This window comes from Cibotium barometz, chromosome 3 (genome assembly GCF_041138505.1).
Source record: "Cibotium barometz isolate CiBa-2024 chromosome 3, ASM4113850v1, whole genome shotgun sequence".
NCBI classification, from domain to species: Eukaryota; Viridiplantae; Streptophyta; class Polypodiopsida; order Cyatheales; family Cibotiaceae; genus Cibotium; species Cibotium barometz.
Window position 1 is genome coordinate 30,554,934 of NC_141048.1, and position 19,837 is coordinate 30,574,770.

Consider the following 19,837-nt stretch of genomic DNA (forward strand, 5'->3'; position numbering starts at 1 on the left):
TGCGAGCTTGGGAGCTTCTGAGACCGGGGCTTTCTCAGAGACCTCCTACTTGTGATGAGGAGCGGGCCAGACAGCCACTCATCTGGAGCCCCGAGGTACGCACAGAGCAGGGTCATATGCTGGGCTCTCGGCCTCGTCTAGCCTGGGGACCATTGGCAGCAGGCCTAGCACACAGTTTTGGAGATTGGCAGGCCTTCTGCAGTCTCCCTGAGGAGATCCAGGCGGAGAGGCTGAGTCACTTCAAAGGGGGGCTGATTATGAGGGATGACATTCAGGAGGCACTCACTGAGGAGTGGTTCACGCTTTTCGAGCCAGCGGCCCCACGGTGGATGGGAGCCTTTACACAGTTGGAGATCCTGATTGCTGTCAGAGCTTGCACTGAGGATGGCAGATGCCTCTACTATGAGATACAAGAGGAGGGCAGACTTCAGAGAGTGGAGGCAGAGTCGCCTTTGGTTGCAGAGTGCATCTTTCAGAGCATTCGGATAGTGGCCGCCGCTTCTCGGAAGTGGCATATTGATCCAGACCCTGCAGATGTGGACTCTGATTGGCGCATATGGGCATATGCTGCGCGCCCCTTGGCCCGGCTCCAGTGGGACCCTGGCGAGTACGAGTGGCACGATCCTTATGCATCCCCTGAGGCCACAGAGATCACCTTCTTCCAGTACACTTTTCGGTTAGGGAGGCATATTTTGACTGCGAGGAGGAGGGTCTCTCCAGCTGCATCAGAGCATTGGCGGCTACAGGGACTCTCACAGGAGTTCCTAGAGGATTTTTGCACTAGGCTCTGGGCTAGTCGACAGGCACACGGGATCTCGACTTTCCAATGGCTGGTTGCCCACAGGGGCTCTGCAGTTGGCACCTGGCTTGTCTACAGTGGCCTTCCATCGGCCTGCGTCCGATGCCGCCACCCATTGGAGACACAGAGACATTGCCTTTGGGACTTCCCACAGGCGCAGCAGATTTGGCTGAGGATGCTGCGCATTTTGGCCCCCCCCTCTCCAGAGGGCATGTATAGGTGGGGAGCCGCTGCCTGGTCGACTTCGTCAGGGCCTGCTCTGGGATACGAGACGGAGCAGGACAGCCAGGCCATCAGATTCATTAGGGGCCAGCCTTGCCTTGTTCCCTCATCGGATTTCTCGTCCACCGGCTGGACACAGGAGAGGGATTTACGATGGGAGCTCCTCATCAGCAGCCTCACCATCTGGTTCACCTGGAGAGCCCGTTGTTTCAGGGCCTTTGAGGGGAGACTGAAGCCACCAGCAGAGACTGTTCGGGCTATCTGGCAAGAGTTGATCCACACCTTGCGAGGATAGTATGACCGCATCCGTGGCGACTCGGATCGAGCGATCTTGCGGCGCCAGGCCTTCCACACCACTTGGCGCAGCAACCCTTTCTATACTCTACACACGGGTACCCCCCGTTGGCACTACAGGCCACCTGCGTAGATTTTCCCCCCTCCTATTGTATGATATAGCCTCTCAGTTATTTGTACTTTTTTGCACCTGAGGAGAGTCTCCCTAGCTGCCTTGATTGGATCTCTGCTCTGCCTTCTTATGAGCAGAAGAGGGGTTTTGTAGCCCAGTGGGCGTTTTTTTATAACTAATGAAAGGATCTTTTCTCGGAAAAAAAAAAACATGCTTATAAGCATTAGTCGGCCAGCATAAAGACTTGCAAAAGCATCAGTCGGCCAGCACTGTAGTTGGCCAGCATAAAGGACAGCATTGATAATATGCACAGCATTTAATGCTATTAAATAGCATATTATTTGCCCAATAAACAGGCTGACAGCAGCAGTAGCAAACCGACCAGCAGCTAAAATCCATATAAGCAAGCACCAAGTTTACAGTAAAAATCATTCATTACAAATCAGTCTACAAGCAGTAAAAGAGCTGTGATGTGTGCGTAGAGCCTCCGGCCCTTGCACATACAAACAGCATTCAGCACTTTACTATGCTACAGTCCCAAGGCATTCAAGGGAGCTTGGACAGCATATGGCTCAGCCTGCGTTCAGTCTACTTCATCCTTGCATTGGGCAGTCCTCAATCATCTTTCATACTCATTGTACAGAGTTCTCCAAAGAAATACAAGCAAATACTCCTGCTTGAGGGGGCCCGCGGGGGGCCTTCAGTGGGTAATTGGGACCCAATACTGTTCGACTCTCAATCTTCTCTCTCTCAAAATAAGGTGGAATTGCATAAACTCACGGCATTAAGAAGGCTTTGTTGCATGTTACGAACGATCAACCTATTGCATGCTACAACCCATACTTTCATGGATGATAGTCATACATACATACAGACACACACACACACACACACACACACACACACACACACACACATATATATATATTACATACACACATAAATCTATATATATTTTTATACTTATATGTATACGTATATGTATATGTTCATATGCATGTTTGTATGCATGTATGTATGTATATATACACGTGATATATATATGTATGTATGTGTGTATGTGTGTGTGTGTTGTCCATGTACATGTGGATATACACATACGTACATGCATACGCACATATATACATACATAGATACACATACATATATACATACACACATACACACATATGTTTACATAAGTATGCATTGGATGCATATCTATATGTGAGTGTATGTACATTGTATTTAGGGGGTAGATGGGTGGGGGGCTGTGTGTGTGTGTGTGCGCGTGCCTCGTATTGAAGCTCCCAGTCACTTTTATGAAGAACTAATTCTAGTCAAACATTCCCACACAATGGTTTTGATTTCCCATTTGAAGATTTGACATGTCACAATGATGGAGTCTTGGACTTACCAAGGTTCAATGCCAAAAAATCCAAGCGTTCTTCTGCAACAAACAAATCCTGTGCCGATAACTGTTCGGCAATGCACCATGCAAGATCAGGAGGCAAAGAAGACAAATCCAGCACATCTGCATGGCAGAAATGATTACATAAATAACTAACTAGAAGCATGAGTAGAGTAGTGTCACAAACAACCCAGTGGAGGAGCTCTGTGATGGGATAACCCTTTTTTTGTATCTTTCGTCTTTCACTTTAGAAATTAGGGGTTCTTTTTTGTATCCTTTAGGAACAGCTTGTCTTGATGATCATATAATGCTTATTCTTTAGAAACACCATGCCATTATAGATTGCTTTGCAAATAGAGCTGACCTGTGAGGTTGTGAGCCACCATTGTTGCAGCCACACTCAGCAAATGTTTTACTCCAAGGAAATGAGCCGCATGTATCAGGTCCATAGCTTGTGTTGGTGCCACCTTAAGGAACAAAACAAGAATAAAAAAGAAAACAGGTGTTACAAAAAAGTCAGACAACTAGCCTGGACAATTTTTAACACATGACCAAGCAGAACTGTGAACTCAAAACTGATTTGGTATCTATTACTATGTGCATATATGGGTTACCAAGTTTTAGACCAAAATGAAACACGTCAGCGCTTTTCTTATGTTCGGCATTTACAATTATGTAGAGGACAGAAGTAAGAGGGCCCTTTTAAACACCTGCATACGCGCACACACCCACACACCCATACACGCAAAACCTCTGTATGCAAATCGACACAGCACTTAAAGGGAACACAAGGCCTGCATGCGCACACAGGCACACAACCCTTGTTTGCAAACTGACATAGCACTTGAAGATTATACAAGGCATAATATAAGTATGATGCCACACCGAACTAAACTTCATTCATCCTTGATAACTTTGAGTAGTAGTTTGGCAGCACAAATTCACAAAACATTAACAGCACATGAGCAAAATCCAGTCAAAAGTTTGCACACCTCAAACTGGAAAACAAGGCGTGGAGTTTCAGAGCCCCAATACTTCTCTGCTTTCAACTTGTTCAAGTAATCCGTGAAGACAAAACGTAGGACAGTTTCCATCACCTGCAAGTCGTGTTACAGACAGGGTTGAGTATGCTTTGCCTATTGTTCCTCTTAACACTGGGATCCAAGGCAAGAACCTAGTCGTAAAACTGTGTACTAAGCTTAGTGTATGAAGGGAAAAAAAGAGAGTTTTATTTCCATCCAACAAAAGACATCAGGGGTCTATGAGACAAGGTTGTCCATCAAAATGCATTTTTCATGCATGGTGATATACGAGCAACTGGTGTGTGCCTGGCAGTTTAGCCTGGTTTCAAGATATCACCACAGCCAGTCAGGTAGTTTGCCTCGCTTCTAGTTAGGATGAGTGCTCCTAGAGGATTGGAGGACACAAAACACTGACCTAGTATTGGGAGCCAGTCAGGTAGTTTGCCTCGCTTCTAGTTAGGATGAGTGCTCCTAGAGGATTGGAGGACACAAAACACTGACCTAGTATTGGGAGTACTGGATTGTGCTGCTTGGTGGGCAGTCAAAGAAATGCACAATTCCATCTCTGCTTGGGCACCTCACAACAAAGTCTTACAATATCTTCAACATGTTTGAAGATACCCATCTAGAGCTAGGCATTTGATCAGTGCCCAAGAGGTAAGTCTATGTTATGAGTTGATTGACTGATAGAGCTCTGAGTTTCATGGCTCTACAACCCATCAGGACCAATCTTGATCACAACTTCGCTTTGAGAAAGAAAGAAAGGTTTTATAACGTTGACTAGAGCCCAATCGGTCCATGCAACCAAAAATGTGGTACATATGACCCATGTGTAAACTAAGTTCATAAAACTGTTGGATATTTCGGACTTAGTCTGGAGTCTAGTCTAGTGTCTTTTGTGGTGTGAACACCCCCTTATTTAAGTTTAGGGTCAAAAGACAAAGGCCTTGGTGCCTATAAAAGCATGTACTTGGGTCCTTCATTCTACATACAATGAGTACCATTCAAGTTGCTCCGGCAATACAAAGATGCCCACACGTGCTATTGCATTCCTGATGATGTATTCCTAAGGATGCTACTTGTATTTGTAGCTAGTAGTCTTCTTTCCAGTGTTTTATTTTTCTGTTTTACCAGGATCAGTGTAACGCTTGGATACTTTGTAACACCTTTTTTGTCTCATAGACCCTAGTGGTCTTTTTGAAGACGTTAATAAAAGTTTCTTTCTTTCTCATACTTAAGCTCTATTGCATACTGTGCTCAGGCCGTCTGCCCCCGCCCCCCACCCACCCCCCTCTCTCTCTCTCTCTCTCTCTCTCTCTCTCTCTCTCTCTCGTATTAGGGTGATATGAGAGCGCTCTGCTCATGTACCTAGATCAGATTTTCAAGTTCTAGTTTCCAAGAGGTTGGCCTGGATCTCTGAGGGTGGAAGCATCTGGCCCTCTGGAGGACCTGCACCCTCTCTCTGATAACGTCACACATCTGAGGCGCCAACATGTCTGGAGTCAGGGATACTCTCTCCCTGGAGGGATAGGGTAGCTGAAGAGTTATAAAAAGTTAGCAGCCACCCAATAGATGATGTGACTCCAGCGTTGTAACAATCAAACTTGATCTCAAGAATGAGCTTCACATTCCACAAAAGATAGGAGTCCTATCTACATAAAAAACTTGAGTCCCATAAATGAGCTCTATTATAAATGACCATGAGAATTTTTCCAACATGTTCTCCTTTCAATCCAAGGTGGATGTGATTCAATCCAAGGTGCTACTGCTGCATGAATTCCCCTCAGGTTTGAAACTTTTGGATGGAGCTTCTATAGCCCCTACTAGTTGGATGGGGCAGCTACAGCTTCGCTTCTTCAATTGTTTTGGAAAGGCAACATTGTTTTTAACAAAACAAGTCGAAGCATGTGCATGACAAGCCAATAAAAGATGATTTTTTACACTAAGGCAACCAAAAAAAGAAAGCCTTGAAGAGAGATTTTAAGGTATGGATAAATGCCGACTGTTCAAACAGATTGTTTAAGATGCTTTTGAAGAGGTTACCTCTGGGCTCATATCTGGAAAACGAATGACATTTTCCAGTCTCTCTTTGAACGATACTGTCAAAGGCCATAAAAGGTTTAATTATATGATTTTCACTCAAATTTAATTTCAAGCTTAGTGTCAGCTAAGTGTCCATGGGGCTATCAATTGAGCAAACACGAAAAACGTATCCACCTACCTTCACTGTGAAGAATAACATCTATACATTTGAAGGAGTCCACCACCTTTAATGGCACCAAAAAGTTGCAATCATTCATACATATGATCTGTATGTAACCATTTTCTGCTGACGTCAACTCTAGCAAGCTCGGGCCTGGAGTAACAGGCTTGCCTTCAAATATTTCGACTTCCTTAAAGCCATGTCCACTCCGTGCAGCCTTTCTCTTTTGCTTCCAAGGTTTCTTGAACACTACTGGAGCAGGCTCCTCACCCCCAGTCATCTTCAACCTGATTAGCCTCAATGACTTACTTATTGAATGTTTGGGCAAGTATGACCAGAAATCAAAGCACACTCCAATGTATTTTCAAGTAAATGCATGTCTCAAATAAACCTTCTTGATCGTTTCAAGAATGATAACTGGACCCTCACATAAAACAGCATTCAACATCTCACACAATGTACAAAAAGTCAAAGGAAACATTTTTATTTTAGAAACTCATAAAGGTTGCCCTTCTCTCCTTTCATGACCTCCATCATCAGAGCGTGGTGCAGACTCAAGAAAACCTCTCGTGGGAACTCAGATAGGATAGACATGCAGCCCATCTGCAGAAGACCAAAGTGGCCTATGAGATCAAAAAAAGTACAGTAATACAATTTGTAATACGCCCCTAAATGCTATGGCAGCAAAGAAAAAAAAATGTAAATGACCTGTGACCTCACACATGCTAGAAAAGCACTGAAGGGTTCTGGCCATATGATGCTCCTCTGATCATGGAAAATTATTGAAAGCTTGACAGCTTGGAAAATTTGGAGGGTCAAACTTAAAGCGGCTACTAAGGTCACTCACCAAATACCCTCTTCTATTTGGAATAGGATTCAAAGGTCAGCAGAGGCCAAACTTAAAGCGGCTACTAAGGTCACTCACCAAATACCCTCTTCTATTTGGAATAGGATTCAAAGGTCAGCAGAGGCCAAATGAATTGCTTATATAAGTATCCAGGGTGTCAGCCCCTTTTTCTGTCTTTGTTACTAGGATCAATTGGCACTATATCCTTGACTGGTTCTGCAAGTAGTTATTGTACTTTCCTTGAAATTTGGTTGATTCCTGACTCTTATTATTCCCTGGTTGGGAAAGAAACAAAACCACATAAAGTGTGCAAGTCATCTACCGTAACTGGAATGGTAACTAAAGGCCATTGTAATACCACTGTGCTTTGTTGAAATTGAGAGCAAAGCACAACCATAATAGATGGTCAGAAATAAGTTAAAATGTAACATGCAAGTGCATGCATGCGCATGTGCGCATGCACACACACACCCCAAAAAAGACAAACAAACACACAAACATGCTCAGGCAGGCTCAATGAGATTACACAATTTTATTTTTTTATTTTTATTTTTTAAAACTTAGGAAAAGCTAGTGTCTAACTGGGTGTGAATGTGCCTAGTCCACCAAGTGCTTCTCAATGATGGCCTGATGAAGGTGGCAATGGCAACAGTCTTTCCCTTCTATAAAATATAAGTGTAGACGTTGGCACTCAGATTGTTGTGAAATAGGCACTCACAATACGCTAAGGCTAGGTCATACGCTAAGGCTAGGTCCAAGCAAGGGACTTATTATTAAAAGTTACAAGTGCAAAGTGGCCATAAGTTAGGGACACCACTGGCGGGTCCATAAATATGAGTTGAGAGCTCAATTGTAGGTGCTCCCATGGGAGGATTCCCTAGGACACCGGGACCTAGAGCAGGCCTATGCTCAGTTCAACCTAACACCTGAATCGGTGGACCCATGTGGTATAGGACTGAGGGGTTGTGGCCGAGGACAGGGCACAATGCTTGGCTGATGTCAGACTTGGAGGGAGATCCATGGACTTGGATATATGGCTGGATGGTAAGCCGCCAGCTCCCCCTTTATTGGTCCTTGCTATGCTTGGTTTGATTCGTAAGTTTGAGCTACAAGAATTTGGTCCAAGTCTACAATGATTAGCCGCCCCTTCCCTCCATGTCTGTTTCAATTGGTATCACATCTAATCTATAGCTTGATTGTGGGAAAATTTCGCTCAAGGATTGTGGGAGATCTATTCAAATAAAAACAATCAATTTCCTTATGAAATTGTGCCAATTTTTCCTATTCAAGGCTCATTTCAGGCTGCTTTGGTGTATCACGTGAGGGGCAATTACGGCCAATAAACTTGCATGTGGGGATAAATATCCCTATCAAATGTCGGAGTAGCCTTCGTTTGATGCTTGGATTTGTAAAATTGATGAAAAGGGTGTGCATTATTGAGCCTGTTTCCCGCTTTCCCTTGATCAATTTTGTCACGTAAGTGACACAATGGAAGACTTATTTATAGATTAATGCTAAGCACACTAGGGATTAACACTGATCAAAACTGAGAAAGACACAATAGAGAAGGAGAAATAGACCTAATGTACTACATATTGCAAAACATGAATATTTATAGTGATGATCCTGCTTATGCATACCTATCTACTGATGCATACAAAGATGACTTGCCGATTCGCAGCTTTTGTGATGATCCCCACATGCTTGTGTTTTGCTTGCTGAGGGGCTGCCTCTAACCAGCTATGTCAATTCACAACTGTGCAAGAATGAGGTCAAAAATGAACTATAAACTGCCCCTTTATAAGGGTTGGTTGGTTGGTAGGGTTGGCTGGTTGGCCAATTGTGCCAATTGCATGTCTAGATACAATGTATTTAAAAGTTTTCCACGTTCAGTGAACTTGGGCACCAATCTGACTGCCCTATGGATCATGTTTGGATGTCTCAAAACACATATAATCTGCCCATACTCTTCCATGCATCTTGCCCTTAAGGCAGCTGCAATGTCCACATGGCACTCACATGGGTGATCACGTAGCATCCCCTCTTGCTAAACTTGGAGCACTAGGATAAATCATGCACCTTTGCTCTAGTTCTATTCCAGTCCATCTGTAGGTTCTGCTCCATATCCACCAGCTTGATCTCCAAGCTTCCAGGCTCAGTTATCTTCTACAGAGATGTAACCTCTGTATCGGACTCAAAGAGACTCTTCGGAAGTTTCACGAAAACTGATAGGCTGACCTTGTCCTCCTCTCAGGATTGGAGAGATCAACCTACTGGCTCTCTGGTGTCCGTGGTTCAAGCATTGATAACGTGGGCAATGAAACATCTGTTGGAATCTCCTCACCTGTGACACTGTCACCCAAGTGCTAAGTTCTCCCTCACTTCGATCAACGCTCTCGGTCTTCGGCTGCTCCTCAACCCTAGGTGACTCCATGATGGTGCTTGCCCATGCTCACGCCTAGTTCAGAAGCTCCTTGAAGCTGACACGGAACTGTTTTAGGAACTCTTCCGTGAAGTGGTTCATGGTTCCCCAAGCTTGACCTAGATGGATGACTTTATCAGGAAATAAAACAATAGTTTGCACAATAAAGCTAGAGCTGAAAACATTGATGCAAGAGCTTATCTGATGCAAAACAGGGAAACCCTAATTTTAGCTGCAAACCCTGATTTCAGAAAACCCTAATGCACGACTACCATAAGGATTGCACTAGGCTAGGATACCAATGTCACACGAGTGACGTAGCGGAAGACTTAAACATAACCAATATTTACAATGATGAACTTGGATCTTGGCTTAGATCTTGCTTATGCATACCTTTCTTCTAATGCATACAATGATGACTCGCTGATTCACAGCTTCTCTGATAATCTACAGATGCTTTTGTTTTCCTTGCTGAGGGCTGTCTCTAGCCAGCTGTGCCATCTTACCGGTGTCCAAGATTGAGATGTCAAAACACAAACTTTTAAGCTGCTCTTTTATAGGGGTTGGTTGATTGGTAGGGTTGGCTGGTTGGCCAACTGTGCCAACTGTCTAGATACAATGTATCTAAAAGTTAACCACATTCAATGAACTTGGCGCCTTTCTGTCCACTCTGTAGAACACATGTTTGGTTGTCCCAAAACGGTACAATCTGCCCATACTCTTCCTAGCCTCTTGTCCTTGGCGCAGCTTCAAGTAGGAAGCATGTCCATGTGGCACTCACATGGGTGATGCACATGACAAATTTTCGGGGTTTACATCACTTCACAGTGGAAGGCTAAGTCTTGGGCTTTCTGCCATTGTAGTTCATTTCAGCACTCTGCACAAGCAAGAGTGCATCTTTAAAGGTGGATGGCCAAAATATACGCACTTCCCACTGGATTTGTGTGTCAAGGCCGTAAAGGAACTGCCCTTTCTTATCCTTGTCAGATATGCCCAATTGCAAACATAAGTTAGAAATTTTATTGGCAAACTACAGGATTGGTTGCGCGTCAAACGCGCCCCCTGAACTCATCTTTGAGTCGCTCAAGGTAATGGGGCGGTAGAAACTGTCGCTTAAGATCAAGGACAAACTCATCCCAGACATAAGCTACTATACCTAATCTAGTGTGGGCATGAGCCCACTAGGTCCAACATGAAATGGCTTCACCTTCCAAATACCAACTAGCCAAGATCACTCTGTTAGTATTATTTTTTCTAACTGCAGCAAAATAAGCTTCAAATTGATGCAACCAAGAATAAAGGGTTGTGGGGTCGAGTTTACCATTGTACTTACTGAAGTTCATCCTCTTGGAAGGATGACTCGACGAAGCCGCTGGTATTGCTCTTGCATCTAAAGCCACAAGAAATCTTTCGTGCTCCATGCATCGCGTGGCGTCTTCTTGTGCTACCGCACGGTCTTCCATCAATCGAATCTCCATTGCTCGCATCTGCAACTCGACGGTCGAACTCGGCTGGGGTCGTAACCCCTCAAAACGGTTATCCGGTAGAGAATCTGCTATCGGGATGTGGAAAAAAGAAGGAGACAGAGAAAAAGGGGCTAGAAAATGGGTTCTTTCTTCCAAGGCCAAGATGTACACCTGCTCTTCCAATTTGGTGTTCTGGTCTGAGATTGCTCACATCATCGTCTGGAACATGTCGTGCACTCATGTCTGCTGCACTCAAAGGACTCCTTGATGCTCCTTGTTCCAAAGTTCTTTGTTCTCTCTCTTTGTCGAAGCTCGCCATAGTAGGAATATGCACTTCCTTTCCGGAACGCAATTTAACCATCCACTATGCATGTGGGAGGCTTTCTGGAGGCTGAAAACCAACCGTCCTTCTAGGGATAGGAGTCACACCAAAAAGGGTGGTCCTCCGGCCTCCGGAGTCTAGAAACCAACCACACAAGCCAGAACAAAAATCAATCTTTTTTTATGGTTTTATGGCTGAATCTTCGCACTTGAAGAAGGCTCTGATACCAATACAACATGCGGAACCTTGGTGGAAGAATCGGTAACTTCAATGTTTAGAAATTTAGCAATCGTTCAGACGAAGATAACACACAACATAGAGAGAGATGTGCAAAAATAGAGAGAGAGAGAGAGAGAGAGAGAGAGAGAGAGAGAGAGAGAAAGATATATTAAGCGTCTACTAAAGACCCAATGGGCCTATGAGACCAAAGTGATACAATAATGTCCATGTTGAGAACACCCCCCGATGGAAGCGTGATGGTGTTGGACTTTTGTAGATCTAGTCAAGCAAGCCGACAAAGAAGACTTGATCAAGGAGTTCAGCCCATTGGAAGGTCAGGCCAAAGAATTTAAAATCACACAAACTCTAGATGAGGATAGGCAAAAGCGTATGTGCTTTGTGGTGGAGATGATCAATCTCATCCATAATCCATAAGCCATACTGCATGTCCAAAAAATCCTATCATGGAATGGAAAACACACAGAAAGAAAACATAAACATAGCTATCTCACTGGGGTGATACAAAACTGTCCATGGAAGCTCTTTTATAGGGGTTGGTTGGTTGGTAAGGTTGGCTGGTTGGCCAACTGTGCCAACTGTAAATCTAGATACAATGTTAAAAGTTGACCACATTCAATGGACTTGGCACCTTTCTGTCCGCCCTGTAGAACACATGTTTGGCTGTCCCAAAACAGTACAATCTGCCCATGCTCTTCCTAACATCTTGTCTGCCCTGTAGAGCACATGTCTGGCTGTCCCAAAACGGTACAATCTGCCCATGCTCTTCCTAGCATCTTGTCCTTGACGCAGCTCGAAGTAGGAAGCATGTCCATGTGGTACTCACATGGGATACACATGACAATTTTGGGGGTTTACATCACTTTGCAATCACAACCATAGTGATTTGCTGATCAATTTGGTCCCAAAACCTTGGATTTGACCTTTACTCTATTGAAATTGCTGAAATTTAGCAGAAAAGACGAGTTTTTTAGGATTTTGGCCAATCGATTTCATTCTCCAAATCTCGATTACCGCATAATCATTGCTGAAAACTGCTGAAAGTATGGATTGGCACTGATAGGGAAGGTCGGCATGCTTTATGTTGCTGGTCTCATATCACATGCATCACTCAAACGATAGCCACGTGGACAAGTCTCTGCTACAGCCACCTAAAAGGCAAGCTCCCAGGACGAATCTGAACGTGTTACAGGACTGAGTATTTTACCTCTTTGTCTTAAGCATTGTAATTATGTTTTAAGCATGTTTAAGCATTCACTAATCATGTTTAATCCAATAAATGCATGTGTAAGGCTGTACATGTGTGTGGATTCAAATACATGTTTGGTGTGTGTGTACATGTGTGCATGCTCATATGTTTGTGCATATGCATGTATATGTGTGTTTCTCTTATCTTGTTGCAGGAACATCAGCTGAGGCATCCTGTGGGTTAGTTCTGCAAGTTCAACCGGGTACAAGCAGCCGACACGTGGCACTACAATGTGGCACTAATGGAAGGCAGCTGATGTGGCACTGTCACGTGGCACAGGTGACGTGGCAGATGACACGTGTGCAGGTATGGCCGGCTGCACAGGCTGGACTGCACGTGTGTAGGCACTGACATGGCAGGTACAGGCACTGATGTGTGGCTGGTTGCAAGTGATGAGAGAGAGAGAGAGAGAGAGAGAGAGAGCGAAGCGAAGGCTGGACTGCGGGTACTGTCAGCGCACGTGTGAGTGGCGGCTGGCTGCAGGCATATCATAGGCGGCCTGTAGCAAACAGCCCTACGGGCGCATACAGCAAGAGAGAAGGCGCCGTGCAGCAAGCGTGGACGCTGGACAGCAGCGAAGAGAAGCGCCGGGCTGCAGCTAAACGCAAAGGCGACGGGCAGCCCAAAAACTCAAAGAAAAGCGCCAAAGAGAAACACCGGGCAACAAACGGCGAAAAAGAGAAAAAAAGCTACGTGGATTTCTTTTTTTCGAAAACGCTCAAGCGCCATGTATTTCATTTATTTTTCTTTTTTTCTTTTTTCTTTTTTAAAGAAGAGAAGAGCTTTTCAATAGTCTTTTTGAGAAAAGCTCTTCTAGTAGATTTTTGGGGAAAAGCATAGCTTTTTCCCCCAAACTTGTATAAATAAGAGGCCAAGGCCCTTGTATTCCACAACACATCTTGGGTGAAAGCTTGAAGGAGATCTCCTCCCCATGGATCAAGGAGGAATCTCCTCGGGAGTTGTGCAAGGGCTACGCCGACTTTGAATTATAAATAAATACCTACGGGGGTGCCACGCTTTGGGGCCAATTGGTCTTTTGTGCAAGAGCACTCTAGCTCCACTTCTTTGTGTGATTAAGTGTGTTCACCGCCCATCAAGTTGTTGAAGGCCAGTTTCAAGGTTGCATTGCCGAGATTCATTGTCAACTTTTTCAAGAGGGCGAGCCTGTGATGATCGACACATTTAATTCTATGGCTGGAACTAGTGCGGAGATGAAGGATTTATCTTCGGAAGAGGACGACTACTATTTCGATGAAGACGAGGAAAGTGAGCAAGAAATAACTTCCGATATGCCAGAACTTGAAGATGATGATGCCACCTATGAAGCAAAGATGCAGAGTTTGATGGAGGGATTAATGGAACTCGCAAAGGACTCACGTTTTCCACGAAACTTCAAAGCTGATTCTAAACCACGGAGGCAGGGGTCTGAGAAGAAAGCTAAGCCTCAACATTCGGCTCCCATCCACCCAAATTTTCAGCCATACCCTGATACTTCTTCTCCTTTTCCCCCACCTATCCATGGAAACCCTTTCGATACTTCTCATCTTGGTTACTTTGGCGGAGTCTCTGTCTTTCATTCCATGACGGGTGTACCCAACATGGGCATGACTGGGAGCTATGGTATGCAACCAAGTATGCATGGATGTATGCTAGAAGGTATGTATGGAACTTATGGTGGCGGTGGTGGAAGTGCTTTTGGTATGCCTCGTATGGGAGGTGGTATGATGGGCATGGGATCTAATGCTGTGGGCAATTCTTTTCTCAAACCACATCCCTATAATAATCTTGTTCAAGGCGAGAAGCCAAAAGATTATAAAGAGGGTGGTGCTGCAGTAAAGTTTGATACTTTTAGTGGTGCAAAGGATCGTTTGAAGGCTCTCACCTTCATTCAACAGTTTGATGCGGCATTTTCTAGTGGTAACTTCACAGAGGCATCTGAGGTACGAAAGGCAGCTTCTTTCCTAAAGGGTAATGCTCTTCAATGGTGGTCGACACTTCTTCATCAAGGAATAGAACCTAGCACTTGGGTGGAGCTGAAGCAAATCTTCTCGTCCTTATGGTTGACACCAACTTTTGAGGTGGATGTTATGACAGCTTGGCATCGATTAGATTCCAGAGATTGTAACAATCTGAAAGAATATAACAAGAAATTTTGGGATGCTCTGCTACCGGTCACATCCTTTAGGCCTGTGTCACTGGTTGACAAATAGAGACTTATTGATGTGGGTTACCCAAGGAGCTTCGAGACTATTGCATCAAAACTAAGGTCATTAATATGACTCAGATGATAGAAAATGCTTAGACTGGATATGCCATGCTTACTGGTCAGATGTCAGGATTCAAGGATCAACATCTCTTCTCCAAGAAAGCATCAAAGGAGTCGAAAGAGACCAAAAACACTGAACCACGAGAGAAGGGGCAATCCAAGAAGAGAAAATTTCAGCCCTTACTGAAGAAAGGAAAGAGCTTTTAGCTAGCAACAAATGTTTCTCTTGTGGAGAAGCAGGGCATCGGTACTATAGGTGTCCGAAGAGAGCACCTGAAAACGCAGATGATTCACAGGAAGAGCCTAAAGTAAAGAAACAGAAACCATCTACTGGACTAGTACCTGACTTGATAGAGATGAAGCAAGGGGATGCATCTTCAGAGTTATGCAGAGCATGGGGAGGACTTCGAGATCAGGAGGTCTTGATCTTTTTCGATCTGGGCTCGTGCAAACTTCATCATCCCCGAGCTTGCAGCAAAGTTGGGCATCAAACCAGAGAAGATGGGTGTGTTACATGAGGCTACTTTGGCTTGTCCTAGACATTCGGTTGAAGTTACACTGATCATTGGGAAACTGCGTCTCAGTGTGCAGACTTACACGAACAGAGAGGATAATTTCTTCATAATGCCTTTGGAGGGTTGTGATGTTTTGTTGGGTATGCCTAGGTGCCATAAGGTTAAAGCGGTAGTAGATACTTTCAACAGGAAAATCTCTCTCACTAATAAGAATAAGGAACACACTCTTGATGTAAAGCTTAAAGGGCAATCTATTCCTGTTGTATCGGCCTCGGCCATTTCTCGTCTAATAAAGAAACATCTTTCTGTTTACTTACTATTTGTTAAAGAGAATCAGGATACTACAGATTCTTACCTACCTGAGTTGGATAAGGAAAGATTGGATTTTCTCAAAAGTTTTCAAGATTGTTTTTCAGAGGCTTTGCTAGGGGAATTGCCGCCTGCTAGGCCTGAGGATCATGGGATTGATTTGATTCCTAGAAGTTCACCACCGAATAAGCCACCCTATAGGGTGAGTGAAGTCCAACAAGAAGAGATTATAAGCCAAGTGCGTGATCTATTGGACAAAGGGTTGATTCAGCCGAGCTCTTCACCCTATTGTTCACCAGTGCTTTTGGTACAAAAGAAAGATGGTTCTTGGCAGATGTGCATTGATTACAGGGCACTGAATAAGATTACCATCAAGAACAGATTCCCAATACCTCAAATCGATGATATTTTGGATCGATTATAGGGAGCAACCTACTTCAGTCGCATTGATCTAAAGAGTGGATATCATCAAATTTGCATCAGGCCAGAAGATGTGCACAAGACAGCTTTCAGGACAACTTTTGGACTTTATGAGTTTTGGGACTGATTGCTACTGGTTTCTGTTGCTCTATGTGGGTTGAGGGATGAGGGGGAACTGAATGAACAAATGAAGAGAAGTGGCCTCTCATAGATGCTGAATAATTTTAGAGGATAAAGTAATTGCAGCTAACCAGCCCTTTTAAACCACTTTTCACCTATACAAAGAAACCCTTAAGCTCACTTTTAGGGCTCAGCTCAACATATACTGAGGTGGAGGCACTTTTCTATCACATTTATAGCCCATTTGCACCACTTTTGACTGCATAAACTGCTGCTCGTTTCTCTTGCCCCAAATTAGCTTTCCATTCTTTGCTCTTTGTTCATGGACTGCACATTCTCATATGCCTTTGATTTCTCCAATCACAAGCATGCATCTACTGCTACCCTAGTGCATACTCCTATCTGCTACCCTAGTGCAGGGTCCTATCTGTAAACTTAATAATCCTCACAATGGTCTCTCCCTAGTCTACACTACACATGGCATCAATAGCCATTGCACATGCATCTGACATCCCCTCCGGACTTACCCTCAAATATGAGGCCAAGGTGACACCTTCGACGCTTCACCTGGATTGTTCATACTTTAATCACATCCACCTTCAACTCAAGCTCCACAAAATCTACTTATTGTTGCGACTCCAAACAGCTTCTGAGTATCTCCAATGATAGCTTTTGGGTCTTCCACCTTTGAACGCTGAGCAAGTCTTCAAAATCGCTTTGGGAAAATTCTCTTCACAAAGGGAACTGTTTGTAAAAACGTTGCGAATAACAATCTGAGCGAAACTCCACTGACTGGAACCATGAATGGCTAGATGAAGAACTGGCAACTGTGTCCTTCGTTGAACACACCAAACCATCTGGATCTTCTTTTTAGGAAGAGAATCAAATTTTAAGTTACCCAAGCATTTATCTCCAGCAATTAAACAAGTACTCATAACTGTTGATAACTTTTCCTGAGTCTTCTGAGAGACAAGCTGCCTTGTTCAATTGCTTGACACTACCCTTGATCAAACCTTGAACAGCACAAATGATCACTGGAGTCAAAAATCCTTTTTAATTTTAATGGTGTGATATCGCCAGCTCGTGAGAGGATCATACTGAGCATGGATTTGATGCCTCCTAAAGGGGCTTTCGATGCCTATAAAGGTGGCAACGTGAAGGAGCATCTATCTGACTTAGGTACCTCTGAACTTTTGTACCAAACACTGCGTGAGAAAGCCCTATCAAAACTGTAAACTGTGGCTGGTGTTACTTGCAATTATGTTTTCTGCACTAATGGGGGAATTCGTATTACACTTTTTTTTTATTAACTAACATTTTAACCCCATGCACTTGGCCAAAGCATTGAAGACGCTCCTTCATACACGATCCTTGGTTTGACAAGGACATTCCCTCCTCGGAATTGAAACACACAATGCACCAATGACTCTTCACATGTAGTGATGTAGCAGACTAGGAAGACTCTTGAATCCATCTAGCATATGATAATGTCTATGTCTAATTGGTGTACAAGCTAGTCATATCTTGAGTGCATGCTCCTTACTCAACCAACCCTATATAGGTTATGATGCATATCCTAGCACTGAGATGAACACCAACATGTGTGCATGCGAGCAGCTCCAAGAGCGTGTTTCAGCCCAAAGAGTGTACAATGAAGTATGCAAAACCTAAAATGTGAATGGTTTACTTGACCTGCCACTAGGGAGGATGATGCATGCCAAATGTGATGGATGGTCAATGGGAGGGATGAGAAACAAAAAAGCATCAATGAAAAATGTCAATACTATTTTCAGATTTTCGGAGGAGTACAAGAACCTGGATGCAATTATGAATGCCCATTTCTTGAAGAGCATGATATGCCAAATCGTGGTTTTACTAGCTTACTCGAGATTGATTGACACATCATCGGTATTGGCCTCTTCCAAGCATCAACAGATGACCATCTTTTCTTCCTCAAGGGAGGACATGTTCATCCACATTGAGGACCGGCATTCACAACCTCTGTGGTTGCAGTTTAAGAGCCATTTAAGCTTCAATCACTAAGTGCATGTGCCAAAATTGCAGGCCATCTGCTGAATCAGCAGGGACATTCAATAGTTTAAAAAAAAATTCTCCATCTTTGTTGTTGTGTAACCTTGCGCATGATTTGTTTGCAGGAAAGACCCTGCATGTGAGTGTGAAGTTGGTCACACAACATAGTTGTGTTCTGTCACATGGTATCAAGGTGCTTTTCATGCCCGTACTCTATGGAATGAACAAGCTCCACAAAACCCGAAGCTAATTTGTTCGTTTTATGGGACCAGCTAAGACAGAATATCCATAGACTCTTACTAAAGCATGCATTCATCCACTTGCAAGAATGCTTCCACCCAGTACGACAACACTTGCAACACTAATGCATCAAAGAGAAGGGTCACGTGGTAGCATCTCATCACATCGCCTTATCCACGCAACAATTGCCAAAGGCGTAACAAGTTATGCATGTTAATGGAATTCTCATTTCAGAGCACCCTTGACATCAAAGGCAAGAGAACATTTTGGAAGGAGAGGCGCCCTCTTGATTAATCCCATCTAAGGCATGAGGGCACTTTGACTTGGAAGGAGACACGCCCTCTTGATTGATCCCATTCATGCTGTGTGGTCAGTATACATACCAATGCACTCCATGCTCTCCAACAGCAATGTCCTTTGTCCCTCGGAGGTTGAGTCATGCTCGAATGCCCGCGACCTGTAGGAGCTTACTATCATATTCTTGTTGATATTTTAGGGCTTGGAGATGCAACTGTGTTTTGTTTTTAGGATAAATGACAAATGTGACACCCATCCCAATGTATGCCTCTTTGTTGATGGGCATGTGCATGAACTTTTTGGGTACCGAAAAGGCCATTATGGCTGGCTATTCTCTATGCAAGAGTGACTGTTTTAGCATGTATGGATTAGAACAAACAAGCATTAATCATCAAAGACAGAGATTTGCGAGTAACTTCAAGAACCCAGAATCGAAGGTTTCTGATCTTGACAAGCGCACTGAGCTTTGAAAGAGCATGGAAAAGTGTTAAAAATGCAGCAAAAAGGTGACAAATGGTATGGACACTTACCTCGCCTCCAGGTATACAAGGCGACGGATCCGACAAAGCAAAATGAGTAGATCACGACGGCTTCAATTTGGATTTAAATTCACTCTTTTTTTTTCTGCGAAGGTTTGTTGTTGGGGCGGGGATTCGAACCCCGGCTCTCTACTTCTTGAGAGCCAAAAGAGATGCTTATTGGGTGTAGAAGCATGGCTATTATATGGGGTGCTATTGTGTGTTTGAGGTATGGAGAACCAAAAGGAGCTCTTAAATCTATTCCTTAAGAGAGAGTATGCATCAAAGGACATGGAGATGTTCGCATGGCATCTATAGAGAGAAACGCTCCATCAAAGTACAATGTTTTTACTGACTCAGCAATGTTTCATGGCAGCCTAGTAGTTGAATTAAACACGTGCCTTTGATTAAATTATTATATTCCATGTCTTTTCTGGATCCAAAGACTCGTACTAAGCAACGTGGTTTATTCTCAAGTATAGCTATGGTGGATGCTTGTTGGTGGATATTCTTGAGTATCTCTTGATAATAATTTC

General features: G+C 43.8%; 1 protein-coding gene across 3 annotated transcripts in view; it reads right to left on the reverse strand.

Moving 5' to 3' along the window:
* Positions 1 to 19,481, reverse strand: part of LOC147639932 (uncharacterized) — a 77,883-nt gene extending 58,402 nt beyond the window's left edge. Inside the window, exons 1-7 of one of the 3 annotated variants that reach the window (XM_086775468.1) lie at positions 19,314 to 19,481; positions 6,571 to 6,645; positions 6,061 to 6,329; positions 5,883 to 5,938; positions 3,810 to 3,914; positions 3,182 to 3,284; positions 2,824 to 2,940 (exon numbers count right to left, since the gene is read on the reverse strand). In XM_086775468.1, coding sequence (XP_086631594.1) covers positions 2,824 to 2,940; positions 3,182 to 3,284; positions 3,810 to 3,914; positions 5,883 to 5,938; positions 6,061 to 6,322 — 643 coding nt within the window. In that variant the 5' untranslated portion in view covers positions 6,323 to 6,329; positions 6,571 to 6,645; positions 19,314 to 19,481. Of the gene's footprint in view, positions 1 to 2,823; positions 2,941 to 3,181; positions 3,285 to 3,809; positions 3,915 to 5,882; positions 5,939 to 6,060; positions 6,330 to 6,570; positions 6,646 to 18,869; positions 18,944 to 19,313 lie in introns of all 3 variants that reach the window. The other 2 variants (XM_086775474.1, XM_086775460.1) reach the window with 2 other exon arrangements.
* Positions 19,482 to 19,837: the final 356 nt, after the last annotated feature.